This window comes from Macaca fascicularis, chromosome 16 (genome assembly GCF_037993035.2).
Source record: "Macaca fascicularis isolate 582-1 chromosome 16, T2T-MFA8v1.1".
Classification (NCBI taxonomy): Eukaryota; Metazoa; Chordata; class Mammalia; order Primates; family Cercopithecidae; genus Macaca; species Macaca fascicularis.
The window spans coordinates 41,866,077-41,881,944 of NC_088390.1; the positions used below are offsets into that span (position 1 = coordinate 41,866,077).

The 15,868-nt window shown below is 44.4% G+C and overlaps 1 protein-coding gene, 1 long non-coding RNA gene and 1 other non-coding gene across 3 annotated transcripts; 2 read left to right on the forward strand and 1 right to left on the reverse strand.

The window, feature by feature from the left end:
• Window positions 1–4,184: 4,184 nt before the first annotated feature.
• On the forward strand, window positions 4,185–10,970 carry LOC123569498 (uncharacterized). Its single transcript, XR_006693271.2, has 2 exons — window positions 4,185–4,584; window positions 10,537–10,970. It is a non-coding gene; the product is annotated as an uncharacterized lncRNA (long non-coding RNA).
• On the forward strand, window positions 10,321–10,415 carry LOC123569619 (Z30 small nucleolar RNA). The gene has a single exon (XR_006693434.2). It is a non-coding gene; the product is annotated as a Z30 small nucleolar RNA (small nucleolar RNA).
• An 870-nt stretch (window positions 10,971–11,840) lies between the features above and the next one.
• Window positions 11,841–15,517, reverse strand: PEX12 (peroxisomal biogenesis factor 12). The gene is given in 4 exon segments (XM_045376133.2): window positions 11,841–13,152; window positions 14,003–14,556; window positions 14,859–15,313; window positions 15,316–15,517. Coding segments are annotated over 4 exon segments (1,491 nt in total). The 5' UTR covers window positions 15,398–15,517; the 3' UTR covers window positions 11,841–12,752.
• Between the last annotated feature and the right edge of the window lie 351 nt (window positions 15,518–15,868).

The window sequence follows — 15,868 nt, forward strand, 5'->3', positions numbered from 1 at the left end:
AGAGGAGTCAGAATGGGTACTATGATGTATAATTCGCACAGCAACATAAAAACCTCCAAAGGCCTGCTCTCAGCTTTGACTTTAACTCATTTTTCATTCGTGTTACTTCTGAATCCAGTCTCACTTTTAATTCTCCTGTTTACCTTAATTCTTAGCCTCACTTTCATATTGAAATCCCTCTGATATTATTTACATTTCAAAGGCTAAAAATGACCACCATTTACTGAAAATATGCTTACCAGATGCAAGAGACAATGCTGGGAGCACTACACATCACACAAAAACTGAGACTATATGGCCAGTGAGTGGAAGAGTGAAGATTCAAAACTAGGTCTGTCTAATTCAAAGACTTGTATTCTTTCACTCTTTCAAGTCTGGGATCCTGGATTGCTTGAAAGCCTTCAAAATCAGAAGTCTTATAAGTATCTCCCCATTTTCTTCCCAGTCAAGAGGAATAACATCATTTGGTCAGGAGAACTAGGAACTAGATTACTGTTTTCTCCTTGTTCTTCTGCAGGGTAGTACTGGGGATCAAATCAGGAGAAGCAGGGAATAACGTGGAAAATGAGCAATGGGAACTTCTTTTCCTTCTTCAAAGCTCCTTAGTCAAGTCCCTTGGTTATGAATAGTTAGGTTGTCAGGCCAGGGAGGACTTCACATCTTGGCTTTGATAGCTCCCAAGCAAATGTTCCTGATACAAAGCAATTTGAAATTAGTAACTTAGATCATGCTTTTTCCTGTCTCAGGAAAATTCATCTGGCCATGCTATTGATGATTGCTAAGAACAAGAACCCCAAATTTATTTAAGATGTGTTTATTCACTAAGCATTTCTGTTTATCAACAGTTGTACTTATGTTCACCAGACACAAGCCTGCATGTTCATCAGACATAAACTGTCAAATAGCAACTAAAGGGGAAAAGTTGGTCTCTTTACCCGCAGGTGCCTCCATCTCACCTCAGTTCTTTCATAGAGATGATCCAAAGAGTATAAATAGAATAGTGACCAAGGGCTCCATTATGCCACTACCTGACTCCGTGTAAGTTTCCTCACTTTCATTCATTCTTTCATTCAATCAGCTATTTTGGGGCGCCTAAGGTGTTCAAATCCCAGCTCTGCCACATTCTAGCTATGAGAACTTTGTTAAACTAACCTAGGCCTCTGATTTCTTCTGTGTAAACTGGAAATAATAACAGAGCCTCCTCCACAGAATATTTGTCAGAATGAAGTGAGATGATATACATAAAGAGTAAATGTGTATTGTCATGTGCTCTTTGCAGCATATGGTGCCCGGCATGTACTGTCATTTTCATTCAATAATCAATTGTTGGCTTAGCACAGTGGCTCACGCCTGTAATCCCACACTTTGGGAGGCCAAGGCAGGCAGATCACTTGAGGTCAGGAGTTCAAGACCAGCCTAACCAACATGGTGAAATCTCATCTCTACTAAAAATACAAACATTAGCGGGGCATGGTGGCACGCGCTTGTAATCCCAGCTACTTGGGAGGCTGAGGCATGAGAATTGCTTGAACCCAGGAGGCGGAGGTTGCAGTGAGCTGAGATTGCACCACTGCATTCTAGTCTGGGTGACACAGCAAGACTCTGTCTCAAATAATAATAATGATAACCAATTGTTGAGCACTTACAATGTTCTAAACATGGTGCTACAATTTAGGGCTACCCATCAAAATAAAAGCTTGCCTTCCTTGAGCCAAATATGCAACTTTCATTCTCAAATATAATCCTCAGAATAACTTGCAAGACATGCATTATTTCACATTACATAAATGAAAAAAACTGAGTTCATTGCGGTAAAGCTCAAAGTTACACATCTCGTAAGTAGCAGAGCTGAGAGTTGAACACTGATCTATCTGAATCCAAAGCCCAATTACTCTCATCCTGCCACATAGCCTTAGCATTAGCTGGAAGAATAAGACACACATCCCGGCTGGGCTCGGTGGCTCACGACTGTAATCCCAGCACTTTGGGAGGCCAAGGTGGGTGGGTGGATCACTTGAGGTCAAGAGTTCGAGACCAGCCTGGCCAACATGGCGAAACCCCATCTCTACTAAAAATGTAAGAATCAGCCCGGTGTGGTAGTGTGGTAGTGCACACTGTAATCCCAGCTATTTGGGAGGCTGAGCAAGGAGAATCACTTGAGCCCAGGAGGCGGAGGTTGCAGTAAGCTGAGCTGAGATCATTCACAACCTAAAGAGGGAAACCATGTACTAAGCAACTCATGACAGTACAACATATACGATAACATTGACTGAGCACTCTATGAATTAGGCATTGTTGTCATTGATCTTGTAACAGTTCTGTCAGGTAGATATTATTATTATCCTCCTTTTTACAAATAGTGATACTGAAGAACAAAGAATTCAAGTTACTTGCCAAAATAGTCCACATACATGACCACTACACCCCAGTGCCACTCTGGAGAGTTTGCAATGTATGAGCAGTGTTCTCTAGGTGTTCTAGGAGTGACAATAACTATGAGTGAGCATCAGAAAAGATTTCCTAAATGAGATGATTTGTGGGCTGGAACCTGTAAGTAAGAAAGCAACAGGTTGGCCCCTCTCTTCCTTTCTCTGCCATCATGGTGTGTGCTTGACTCTGCTTCTTGCCATGTCTTCTCACAAGACTTTCAGGATTAAGTGATTCCTGGCAAAAAAAACAAAAGCCAAATCGTCCCATTCTCCAGTGGATTTGGATGAAAATCGATAATAAAATCAGGTAAAACTCCAAAAGGAGACATTGGAGAAGAACCAAGCTGGGTCTATAAGGAATTGCACATGAAATGGCACATATATTTATGCTGTCTGACGGTCACAATCACATTACCATATCAAGCTGAAAATGTCACCACTATCTGGGGAGTTGAATATTTTTATTGGGAATATATTTTTACTCTCTGAATCTGTTATGAACGCGTTGGTTGGCTGGGTTCAGTAAAAAATATGTGAGACCTTTCATTTCAAAAAAAAAGAAAGAAGGCAACAGGTTGAGAGAAAGGGAGATAAATGGGAGAAAGATAAACCAGGTAGAAGAAATAGCACACGCAAAGGCACATTGTCTTCACTGTCTAATCTCTCCAATCCTTAACGAACGAAAGAGGCCTAGAGTCGGTCTGGTACTGAAGACTCTCCATTTTATTTCTTCGTGTCCTTCTACCCATCCCTATCTAACATTCATCACAATCCTCATTCGCCTTTCATATGCCACTCCATTTCCACTGCCGGTCTAATTTAAGCTCCTATTAGCTCTCACTTGGACCATTGCAATAGCTTTCTCTGCTTTCACTCTCTGCCCCCCACCAATCTAAATACAGTTGAGGCCGGGCGCGGTGGCTCACGCCTGTAATCCCAGAATTTTGGGAGGCCGAGGCGGGCGGATCACCTGAGGTCAGGAGTTCAAGACCAGCCTGGCCAACACGGTGAAACTCTGTCTCTACAAAAGTACAAAAATTAGCCGGGCATGATGGTGGGTGCCTGTAATCCCAGCTACTTGGGAGGCTGAGGCACGAGAATCGCTTGAACCTGTGAGAGGGAGGTTGCAGTGAGCTGAGATCGTGCCACTACACTGCAGCCTGGGCGACAGAGAGAAACTCCATCTCGGAAAAAAAAAGAAAGAAAACTAGCCGGGAGTGGTGACGCCTGTCTGTAATCCAAGCTACTCGTAGGGCTGAAGTAGGAGAATCGCTTGAGCCTGGGAGGCGGAGGTGACAGTGAGAGGAGATCGCGCCACTGCACTCCAGCCTGGGCGACTCGAGTGAGACCCTGTCTCAAAACAAAACAAAACAAAAAACCCAAAACCATTTCTTCCCGCAATCCCAGGGCACACACACACTACTATAATCCTGCCTCAGATGCTCATTCCCAGTTACGAAATAGGGTACTGGCGAAATCACTCTGCCTAACTGTGGCCCCGACTGCCGAGGGCGGAGAATTGTGGAGGGGGCGGGAGAGAATTGCTCAGAACTTGGAAAGCGATTGGCTTAACTCTCAGGGTAGAAATAGCGACGCAAAGAGACGACGAAAAAGATGCGTCCGCCATCGCTTTCGCTCCACCCCTGACGTTCGCCTCGACCTTCGATTGGCTGCTCCTCGCACCAGCCACGCCTCAGGGTCGCCCACGTGACCCGATGTCCGCCGTGGGATTGGTTGTTCGGCGAGAGCCACGCTAGGCTGTAAGACCAGAGCCGGGCGGAGAAGCAGAGGAGAGGGACGCGGGAAACATGTTTGACCTGGGACTGAAATCTGGAGAGCTTGGCTACCTTCATCCTCCTCAGGCCAGAACAGGCTTCCTGAGACAGTCCAGGTCGTAGGAGTTTTACGAGTTAAAAAAGCGGGGTGCAGACCCCTGCCTGGGTGTTTGGTTCAAGCCTTGGCTCTGGCCTTACTCTGTCTTCCCGGGAGTTCGTGAGATTTGGACCTTAGATTTTTAGTATTATTTTGAGGGCCTCCTGTGTGTAAGCACTGGTTGTGCGCAGATGGCTGTGCAGAGCGCCATGAGGTAGAGGCTGGGAGAATGAGGGCTTGGAGGTGCTTGAGGTATGGTCTTTACCTACGTGAAATGTTGGAGGTAAGTCGGATTTATAACGTGTTCATGCTTTTATAATCTAGGAGCTTAGGGTTTAGTAGGAACAGTCGCTCATTCCTGTGTACTAGGCACCATTCCGAGTGCAGTGGCTACAAAGGCCAGTAGAACATAGTCCTGGTTCTTTAGGAACTCTGTGATTGGGCAAGTGGGAGTGAGGGCGGAAAACGTGAACTGGTGAGTAGTTGGCCTGTGATGCGCGCTGTGGTTGAAGAAAGTGCTGTGAGAGAAGGGGGGGTGATTGAAGTAATTAGGGACATTTAACGGAAAGTGATATTTGAGTAAAGCTTATTTTTGTTTTGTTTTTTGTTTTTTTTTTGAGACGGGAGTCTCGCTCTGTCTCCCAGGTTGGAGTGCAGTGGCGCGATCTCGGCTCACTGCAACCTCCGCCTCCCAGGTTCAAGCAGTTCTCTGCCTCAGCCTTCCAAGTAGCTGGGATTACAGGCGCACACCACCATGCCCGGCTTATTTTTGTATCTTTAGTAGAGATGGGGTTTCACCATGTTGGCCAGGCTGGTCTTGAACTCCTGACCTCGTGATCCACCCGCCTCGGCCTCCCAAAGTGCTGGGATCACAGGCGAAAGCCACCGCGCCCGGTCTTGAGTGAAGTTTAAAAAGTATACTTAGGGTGGGTATTTATCCCTCCACGAAAGCGCCTTTTACTCAGCCAGCACAGAGCCGTCCCTTTGCCGTTCCAGATGCCTGACTGGGACCTTGCTTATGGATATGTGAGCTTTTAATCTCTGGCTGTCATCTCACCCCCTTCAACCTAAACTTGGGATGATTACTCTTCACTCGTTTTTTGAGTGATAAGGCAAATCTCCCCACACCTGGGTTGTGGGGAGAAGACAGGTAGAACAGTGCTAGTTTCTCGTTGCTGTTATTTTATGGTAACTATACAGCATTTTAAAGTTATATACTCTATGTTTAAATATCCCCCTTAAAAAGCTTGAACTATGTAACAATCTAGATGTGACTATCTTATTCTTTTCCCACAAACTAAGAATCCAAATAAATGTTAAAAATCTTAAAAAAAAAAAAAAAAAGTATACTTAGGTTTTCTCCCCATCGAAAGGGGTGGAGAAGGCACTCCAGGAACTAGGAAGGCGTACCTGCCATCATGTGGCTGGAGCACGTGGGAGGTTTGCCCAGCTGACGATGGAGCAGATAGGGAGGGATTAGACTTGTAAAGATCTTGAATTACATGGTAGGCTGGCTGTCTGGATCTTAAAATACAAAGTGAAATAGGTACCAGAAAACAGATATTAACGTGCTTTCATAATTCAGAAGGAGGACAGGTACCTCCTGTTGGATTGATGAAAAAAGGCTTCATGCAAAAGATGGCATTTTGGAGGGTTGCAAACTGCAGGGATAGGATTTTGAAGTATAGAAAGGATTTCTACAGAGGGGAAAAGACTTTGCAGATGGAGGGCATAAGGTCAAATAGAGCCAATATGAGGACTAAGGAAAATCTGGGTTGATTAGACTGTAAGATATGTTTGAAGGCCAGGTGCGGTGGCTCATGCCTGTAATCCCAGCACCTGGGAGGCCAAGGCAGGTGGATCACTTGAGGTCAGGTAAGACCAGCCTGGCCAACATGGCAAAACCCCGTCTCTACTAAAAATACAAAAATTAGTTGGGCATGGTGGCTTATGCCTGTTATCCCAGCTACTTTGGAAGCTGAGGCAGGAGAATCGCTTGAACCCAGGAGGCGGAGGTTGCAGTGAACCGAGATTGCACCACTGCACTCCAGCCTGGGTGACAGAGCGAGACTCTATCTCAGAAAAACAAACAAACAAAAGACATGTTTGCTTTATTTATGGTGTATTTAAGGATAAATTTGGGTCTGTTTTGAAACATCTTGATTGCTAAACAAAGTCGTGGGACTTTATTTCCTAGACTATGGGGAGCAATTGAATGCTTGTGAGTAGTGAGTAATGACTTAATCATACCTCCATATACAAGGGTTAGTATGTTTGTAAGATTCAAAGTACATTGGATGGGAGAGAAACTGGAGGCAGGAGGCCCATTGAGATAGCAGTATTGTCTGCCAAAAGGAACGTGGGTTTTAGAGTCAAGCACTCATTGGTTCAGAGCTTGACTTTGCTCACAAGTTTCATTATTTCTGGCAGATTTATTTAAATTATTAAGCTCTCCCAGCCTCTGTTTTCTTATTTCTTTCTTTTTTTTTTTTTTTTTTTTGAGACAGGGTCTCGCTCTTGTCGCCCAGGCTGGAGTGCAGTGGTGCAATCTCAGCTCACTGCAACCTCCGCCTCCCAGGTTCAAGCTATTGTCCTGCCTCCTGAGTAGCTGGCATTACAGGCACCTGCTAACTTTTGTACTTTTAGTAGAGACAGGTTTCACCATGTTGGCCAGGCTGGTCTCGAACTCCTGACCTCAGGTGATTCACCCGCCTTGGCCTCCCAAAGTGCTGGGATTACAGGCATGAGCCACCGCGCCCGGTCTCTTATTTCTAATGTGTACTCATTTCACCTGTAGATGATAAGTTAAAAGGTCAAGCATAACCCTTGTGTAACAGGCACTTCGTAAGTTACTTTCCCTCTTTTGAGACAGAGATTCAGTCTATCGCCCAGGCTGGAATGCAGTGGTACAGTCTCGACTCAGTGCAACCTCTGCCTCCCTGGTTCAAGTGATTGTTGTGCCTCAGCCTCCCAAGTAGCTGAGATTACAGGCGTCCACCACCATGCCCAGCTAATTTTTGTATTTTTAATAGAGATGGGGTTTCGCCACATTGAACAGGCTGGTCTGGAACTCCTGGCCTCAGGTGACCTGCCTGCCTCAGCCTCCCAAAGTGCTGGGATTACAGGTGCGAACCACTGTGCCCAACCTAGTTTTTCCTCTTTATGGAGCTTAGTTGCTGAATGGTGAACACAGACCAACAGCTGTCAGTTTTAACTAGGGAATATCAGTCTATGGATGTTGAGAGACGGCTGAAGGCAGTATATGGTGGCCCCAAGATTTTTAGATACTGACAATATCATTTTGAAAGTCTGGAGAGGCCAGGTGGGGTGGCTCACGCTTGTAATCCCAGCACTTTGGGATGCTGAGGTGGGCAGATCACTTGAGGTGAGGAGTTCAAGACCAGCCTGGCCAACATGGCAAAACCCCGTTTCTACTGAAAATACAAAAATTAGTTAGGCCTGGTTGTGCATGCCTGTAATCCCAGCTACCTGGGAGGCTGAAGTAGGACTGCTTGAACCCGGGAGGCAGAGGCAAAAGTGAGCTGAGATAGCACCACTGCATTCCAGCCTGGGTGACAAAGTGAGAATCTGTCTCAAAAAATAAAATAAAGAGGCCAGGCGTGGTGGCTCACGCTCATAATTCCAGCACTTTGGGAGGCTGAGGCAGGCAGATCACGAGGTCAGGAGTTCAAGACCAGCCTGGCCAATAGGGTGAAAGCCCATCTCTACTTAAAAAATACAAAAATTAGCTAGGCATGGTGGTGCTCACCTGCAGTCTCAGCTACTCGGGAGGCTGAGGCAGGAGAATCACTTGAACCCAGGAGGCAGAGGTTGCAGTGAGCCAAGATTGCACCACTGCACTCTAGCCTGGGCGACAGAGTGAGGGAGTGGAGTGGAGTGGAGTGGAGGTCAGCTTTTCCATTCACAAATTGATTTTTCAGATTGTGAATTACCCATGCTTCACCTTGCTTTCTTTATCTTCCATGTCCTTCCTCATTAGTAAATCTAAAGGTAGGACCCTAAAGAGAAATGAAATTGAACCTTTTATTTAGTTGTTACTGAAAAACTATAAATCTGGTAATCATACCTCAAGTTCTCTTTCTAGCTCTGCAGTTAATCTCCTATGGATCTTTGGCAAATCATAGCCTCTCTGGGTTCTTCGACTCCTCAGATAGAAGATTCTGGTTTAGCCGGGCGCGGTGGCTCACGCCTGTAATCCCAGCACTTTGGGAGGTCGAGGCGGGCGGATCACGAGGTCAGGAGATCGAGACCATCCTGGCTAACACAGTGAAACCCCGTCTCCACTAAAATTACAAAAAAAATTAGCCGGGCATGATGGTGGGTGCCAGTAGTCCCAGCTACTCAGGAGGCTGAGGCAGGAGAATGGCGTGAACCCGGGAGGTGGAGCTTGCAGTGAGCCGAGATCGGGCCATTGCACTTCAGTCTGGGCGACAGAGTGAGACTCTGTCTCAGGAAAAACAAAAAAAAAGAAGATTCTGGTTTAAAAACTTTTATGACTGTAATTTTAATCTTTGTTGGCAGAAGAATTATAAATCAAATTGCATATTAAATGAACTGGAATTTATAAAGAAATTTAGTAGAAAATCTTTTCTAGGCTGGGTGTAGTGGCTCATGCCTGTAATTCCAGCACTTTGGGAGGCCAAGGCTGGCAGATCACTTGAGGTCAGGAGTTCAAGACCAGCCTGGCCAACATGGTGAAACCCTGTCTCTACTAAAAATACAAAAATTAGCTGGGCGTAGTGGCACATGCCTGTAGTCCCTGCTATTCGGGAGGCTGAGGCAGGAGAATTGCTTGAGCCCAGGAGGCAGAGGCTGCAGTGAGCCAAGATTGTGCCACTGCACTCCAGCCTGGGAAACAGTGAGACTCCGTCTCAAAAAAAAAAAAAAAAAATCTTTTCTAGGCCAGGTACAGTGGCTTACACCTGTAATCTAGCATTTTGGAAGGCCAAAGAGGGAGGATCACTTAAGCCCAGCAGTTTGAGACCAGCCTGGGCAATATAGCAAGACCCTGTCTCTACAAACATTTTTTTTTTTAATTACCTGGGTGTGGTGGTGCTCACCTAAGATGTCAGCTACTCAGAAGGCTGGGGTGGGAGGATAGCTTGAGCCCAAGCAGTTTGAGGCCACAGTGAGCCATGATCATGCCACTGCACTCCAGGTTAGGTGACAGGGCAAGACCCTGTCTCTACAAAAAGGACATAAATTTTAAAAAAAGAAAAGAAAATATATTTTCTAAAGCTTTTGCTTTTGAACTAGGCTAAGGGTAGGCTTATAGGCTCAAGCCTGTGATCCCAGGGTTTTGGGAGGCCAAGGTGGGAGGATCACTTGAAGCCAGGAGTTTGAAAACAGCCTGGGAAACATACCAAGACCCTGTCTCTACAAAAAATTGAAAAAGACTTTGCCAGGGGTGGTGACGTGCACCTGTAATCCTAGCCACCTGGGAGGATCGCCTGAGCCCAGGAGTTTGAGACTACAGTGAGCCATGATCACACCACTGCACTCCAGCCTGGTTGACAGAGTGAAACCTTGTCTCAAAATAAATATTAATTGAAAACAAGTCAGGCATGGTGGCTCACGCCTGTAATCCAAGCACTTTGGGAGGCTGAAGAGGGTGGATTGCTTGAGTCCAGGAGTTTGAGAACAGCCTGGCCAACATGGTAAAACCCTGTCTCTACAAAAAGTACAAAAATTAGCCACGTGTGGTGGCCTGTGACTGTAGGCCCAGCTACTTGGGAGGCTAAGGTGGGATGATCACCTGAGCCTGGGGAGGTTGAGACTGCAATGAGCCATGATCAGGCCGTTGCACTCCAGCCTGGGTGACAGAGTAAGACCCTGTCTTTTAAAAAAAAAAAAAAGAAAAGAAATATTAATTAGAAACCCATGGTTGAAACTTACCTGAATAGAAGGCTTTATTTTTCTCATAGGTAAGCCTGTGTTTTCTTGGATGTGAAACTAGGGCAGTGGGTTGCTCTTAGGTAATACAAGATGAAATGCAGCGATGCAATGATGAGTGAAGTAGTCTGACCTGGTATTGCCATTGCTTCAGTGTTGGCTTTGACCAGGGTATGATCTCTTAATCTTCTCTCTGAGCTGATTCTGGTTGTGGTTTTTCCACACAGGTGTGTTATATCCTGTTTGGACACTGGTTTTATCATGTTTAAGGTGTTTCTTTTATGTTCGTTTGAATTACTGATACTCATGTTTTCCTTCTTAGGTTGAGATGAAAAATCTTGCTTTGAATTCTTCACGGAGGACTACATCATTTCAATCTTGAATCTGGCTCAATTCTATTATTCACTTATTACTGTATTTAAAACATTTAATTGGCTGGGCACGGTGGCTCATGCCTGTAATCCCAGCACTTTGGGAGGCCAAGGCGGGCAGATCACTTGAGGTCAGGAGTTCAACACCAGCCGGGCCAACATGGCAAAACCCTGCCTCTACTAAAAATACAAAAATCATCCGGGTGTGGTGGCGCACACCTGTAATCACAGCTACTTGGGAGACTGTGGTGAGAGAATTGTTTGAAACCAGGAGGTGAAGGTTGCAGTGAGCTGAGATCACGCCACTGCACTCAAGCCGTGGCAACAGAGTGAGACTCTGTCTCAGTAAAAAAATAAAAAATAAAAAATGTTTACTTAACCATGATATTTGCTTTAGTAAAAATTTTGAGGTTTAAAGAGAATTTTAAAATCCATTACACTTTTCTTATGGCATATAAAAGTTTACATTTTTTGGCCGGGCGCGGTGGCTCAAGCCTGTAATCCCAGCACTTTGGGAGGCCGAGACGGGCGGATCAGGAGGTCAGGAGATCAAGACCATCCTGGCTAACACGGTGAAACCCCGTCTCTACTAAAAAATACAAAAAACTAGCCGGGCGAGGTGGCGGGCGCCTGTAGTCCCAGCTACTCGGGAGGCTGAGGCAGGAGAATGGTGGGAACCCGCGAGGCGGAGCTTGCAGTGAGCTGAGATCCGGCCACAGCACTCCAGCCTGGGCGACAGAGCGAGACTCTGTCTCAAAAAAAAAAAAAAAAAAAAGTTTACATTTTTTTTATTGTCTCAGCTAATATCATAAATGCCTTAATGTTAAAATCCATGGGATATTCTATTTAAAGTTTTAGCTTTATCACCTCTGTGCTATCAGAGAATGTGCTTTGAATTGGTAAAATGAGTTAAAGTATTGGAAAACACCTATGTCAGCAGAGGCTCTCAAAAATCATTTTCATCCTTCCTCTTCTAGTGATGATTTTTTTTTTAAACCATGTTTTCACCAGCCTGCCAATCCAATGGCATAAATGCTTCTACATAGGCAACTTAAGTGTTTCTTAAGTTGATGCAAGGTATTTCGCATGAGGCTGAATTCTTATTGTTGGAGCAGAGGATTTTTGTTCCAACAACTGAATTGGCAAAACGTCAATATAAAAACACCTCAAAAAATCAACAGTAGTCTGAATGAAAAATTATTTTAAACACCTCAAGTAATCTTTACATTTCTACAAAATCATAACAACATGGAAGTTCTTTTCCAGAAACATTTATTCTTAAAATCTACTTAAGTGTTTCATAGAAACTTTAGTAATAACCAGAATAATTCATGACAGTTTAGCAAACTCTTAGCAGCAAGCAGAAAGAACTTATTAAAATATCCTTTCTTTACACAATTAGATTAGTATTTTGCTTCACATCTTCATTGCTTGTTAGCTTTGCTTTTATACAGGAATCTTCAGACTAGTCTCTTTGTAACACTCAACCCCTATTCCTTTTTTAACCAGTTTCTCAAGAAAGATATGGAGAGCTCATACAGGAATATCCTTAAATATCCTAAATATCCAACTTTTAAGATGTCCTTTTTTATCCTTAAAAGCTGATAAACTATAGATGTCACTTAACAAATGGGTCACAGTATATGGAAGGAGCTTTTTTCCCCCCCTAAAGTGTTTCTAAGCATTTCTATCAAGAGCAGGTCTACATTTCTTATCATTTACAAACTGATGAAATTTCCACCTTACAGACAGGCAAGTAAATGCTTTCTTTTCTAAAAAGGCTTGCTAATAACTCACTGTTCACTTTATTTTTTATGTAGTCTATTTTTCCCAAGAGCTTCTGTACTTCTTATATTTTAAGGAAAGGGATAGACAAAAACTTGTGTACTCATTATTCTGTTTAATCTCTACACTGGCCCTCATATCCCCTGCCAGTCCTGATTCTTCTACTTTAAGCAGTTTGGTCAACTGTAAGTAGGGTTCTGGAGAGCAGGCTAAAAGGTTAGGATCAAATGGGCATATCCTTTTAAAGAAATCCATATAGTCATTTAAAGTTCATATAGTTATGAATTGAGGCTGAGAAGTGTCAACTCAGTACCATACTGAAACCAGCTCTGTGGCATTATAGCGCAATACTTTTGTTGTGAGGATAAGACACAATTCCTTTTCAGTTCTCGGGGGAGTAGAGTTTAATCAGATGTTGTACTTCTGTTGGATAACCTGTGATGGGACAAGCTTGGTGACTCCTCACATAATGAAACACACAGCGGTAACAAAACACATAGCCAGAGGTGGCAAGAACAGTATCATTCACCCGGGTTTTACGACACAGTGGGCACACAGTCTTCATTTTGGGTAAGAGGGGAGAATCAGAGTTATAGTCTAGGTGTACAGGTGGTGGTGGAGTAGGCAGGGCAGTCAATGACTTGATGGTTTCTTGATTTTCAGATGAGTACCACCAGTCAAGGAACTGCAAGAAGAATACACCCACAGAAAGGCCAGTAGACAGGGATAAGGCAACACCCCCCACAGCTTTCTTCAGAGCTGACTTTATCTTCTCACTAACACTGTTGGGAGAAAAGAACAAGGAGGCAAAGAGAGAAACTTTATTTAGGTATAATTACAAAGTGACTAACATAAATGCAGTTCTTACATTTTTCATCAGAATCACTGGGACTGAATGGTTGGTAGACTATCTCCTTAAGGATCTATTCTAAATTATTCTTTCTAACTTACAGTATTTTAGGGGCATAGGAGCTAAGCTTTGTTTTTAGTAACAAATGATTAGGGTTTGGTTTTGTGTTTTGAAAGAGAAATCAGTAGAGAATTCGATTATATAAATCTCCCTTTTTTTAGTGGGAGATAGTGATCCAGAAAAAAAAAATTCACTTAACAAAAAACTTAGCAGTATTGAGGAATGTATATATTTGAACTTGTAGGAGAACATAAATATGAACTAGAAGGAGCACAACAACAATATGATTAAGAGCACAGTCTTAGGCTGGGTGCAGTGGCTCACAGAGCACAGTCTTTAGAATTGTATTGATTTGGCTTGAATCCCAGCTCTGCCACCTTCTAGCTATGTAGCTACATGACCTTGGCAAGGTACTTAACTGCTTGGGTTTAGTTTCTTCAACTGTGAGCTAATACATTTACTTCATTGGGTTGTGTTGAGGATTAAGATAATGTATGTAAAGAAAGCACCTAGCACAGAACCTGGGACATAGCAAGTATGCACTAAAGTATACCTAGTATGATAAAGGTTACCAGGATGACAGTCCTTATTTTATGGACACAAGGAATAGCTTTTCTGTGACTTTATGCAATACCACAAAGTTAACAGGTGAATTTCACAAAACTGGGATAAGATTTTAGAATTTACTAACTAAAGATCTTTTGGAAATGTTAAGGCCTTACCTCCTGGCTGGCTGCTGCATCATGCTGGCCTTAGCTGGTTTGTGCTCCAGAGCTTGTATATCCTGAACTGTCAGTCGACCTAGCCGAACTCCAGCCAGCCTCAGCAGTGGTGAGTGATGCTGAGCTTTTCCTAGGATGTATCGAAGTTGTTGTACAAGAAACCATCCTTCCCAGGCCATATTCACAAATGGGTAGGCTGCCAGGAAGGCTCTGTAAAATCGTTTCCAGCGGGAAGAAGGGGGATGAATAGAATATTCATCCTCTTCTCTCAGGCTAGAAACCAGCTTCTCCAGCTTCACTTTCAGATAGGGAAGAAGAACCAGGACCATAATTGATTTCCAAAGCTGCTTCTTTGGGAGACCAGCGCTAGCCAGTCTCTGAGACTTGTGAGTGTCCCCCATTACAATTCTCTTTAAGCCATAAAAGTTTTCAGAAAATGAGGCACTGGTTCTAGACAGGTAATGCTGCTGGACCAGAAGATCTAGCAGAGTAAAGATTTCATCAAACCACCTCCACAAGAAGCCATAGTGGGTGGGATTTGATTCTGCAAGAACCTAAAGCAAAATAAAGCAGTAAGTAAAATTCATTCCATTACACAAGTTCTACACCTTCTATTTACATTCCCCCTTTTCCTCTAAAGTCTACACATTTTGTCTTAAGTCACTTTTGGACCCTGAAATGCTGGGTATTCACTACAGGTCTCTACACATAACACAGACTCAATAACTCTTAAGTCATGGGATACGAGTTATTTGCAAATTGGCTATTTCAAACGCTAGGCTACCAAATAAGCACAAATTATTCGTTGGTTTTTACCCAGTTGTCCCTAAAACCTTTCCAATAATTAATACCTTACCTTGACCACATGCTGAAGAGCGGGTCTCACTGCTGTCATTAAACTGTCCTGTGCTACCACCTCAAAGATGGATGGCTGGTCATCAGCTACAGAAGCAGTTGTGATGTGAGCCCCGTGCTCAGCCATAGCTTCCTGTGTGTACTGGCTTTCACTTTTCCCACAAACTCTCTCGTGAGCATGAACTTTTTCGGGAGGAAGGGTATCAGATGCGTGCTCAGTCTTAAAGGTAAACTCTTTGCATAATATCTGAAACTCGAAACTCAATCTTAAGGGCAAAAATGAACTGGGGAAAAAAGACCTGTTCTGGAGGCGGAAGGGAGTCTCAAGAAGGTTAATAACAAAGTTAACTCGGATCTGGGTGGAAGTGGTATGTGCGAGGGGGTAACTTGTCAAATGCTGCACCTCAGGGCAGAGCGTGACTGTGGGGGACGCGATCCTGTCGAGCTGCGAACCAGAAAACCCCCTCCTCTCCAATCGTGAGAGCTCAAAAGCCAGCCGACTCTTAAGGATTCAGTCGTGTCACTGTAAGCCCGGGACATGAAGGCTAGCTCCAGCTGTTGGCTTTGAGTATCGCCGCCCGCGCCCGTCCTTGCTCGCTGACCCCACGCGAGGCGCAAAGAACCCACGACGCCACGTTTGAAGGGAGGTCTCCGCTTTATGACAGAAGCCGCACCCGGAAATAGAAACCACCGAGACCTCAGGGACGCCTGGCGGAAGAGAGGCACTCTAGTCCCGAATGCGGCCCGGAAACCGGAACTAGAGAACTATGACCCACCCGAACTTCCGCTCCCGCCCCGCTGAAATAGAAGAGGGGTCTTGCGGTCTGGTTTTGGCTATGAATATTCAGCTGGTTTGCTTTAGTTTTCGTAGCTGGGTCTGCATGGTAGCCTAGCTGTTTGAAAGCTACAGCTCTGAACCTCTCTCTGCGAGGTCCTTTTGACAAGCTGTTTGGGGCACCGCGCAGACGTCTGGCGCCGGGAGCCAGAGCTCGGGCCAGTTGCTGAGCCCTG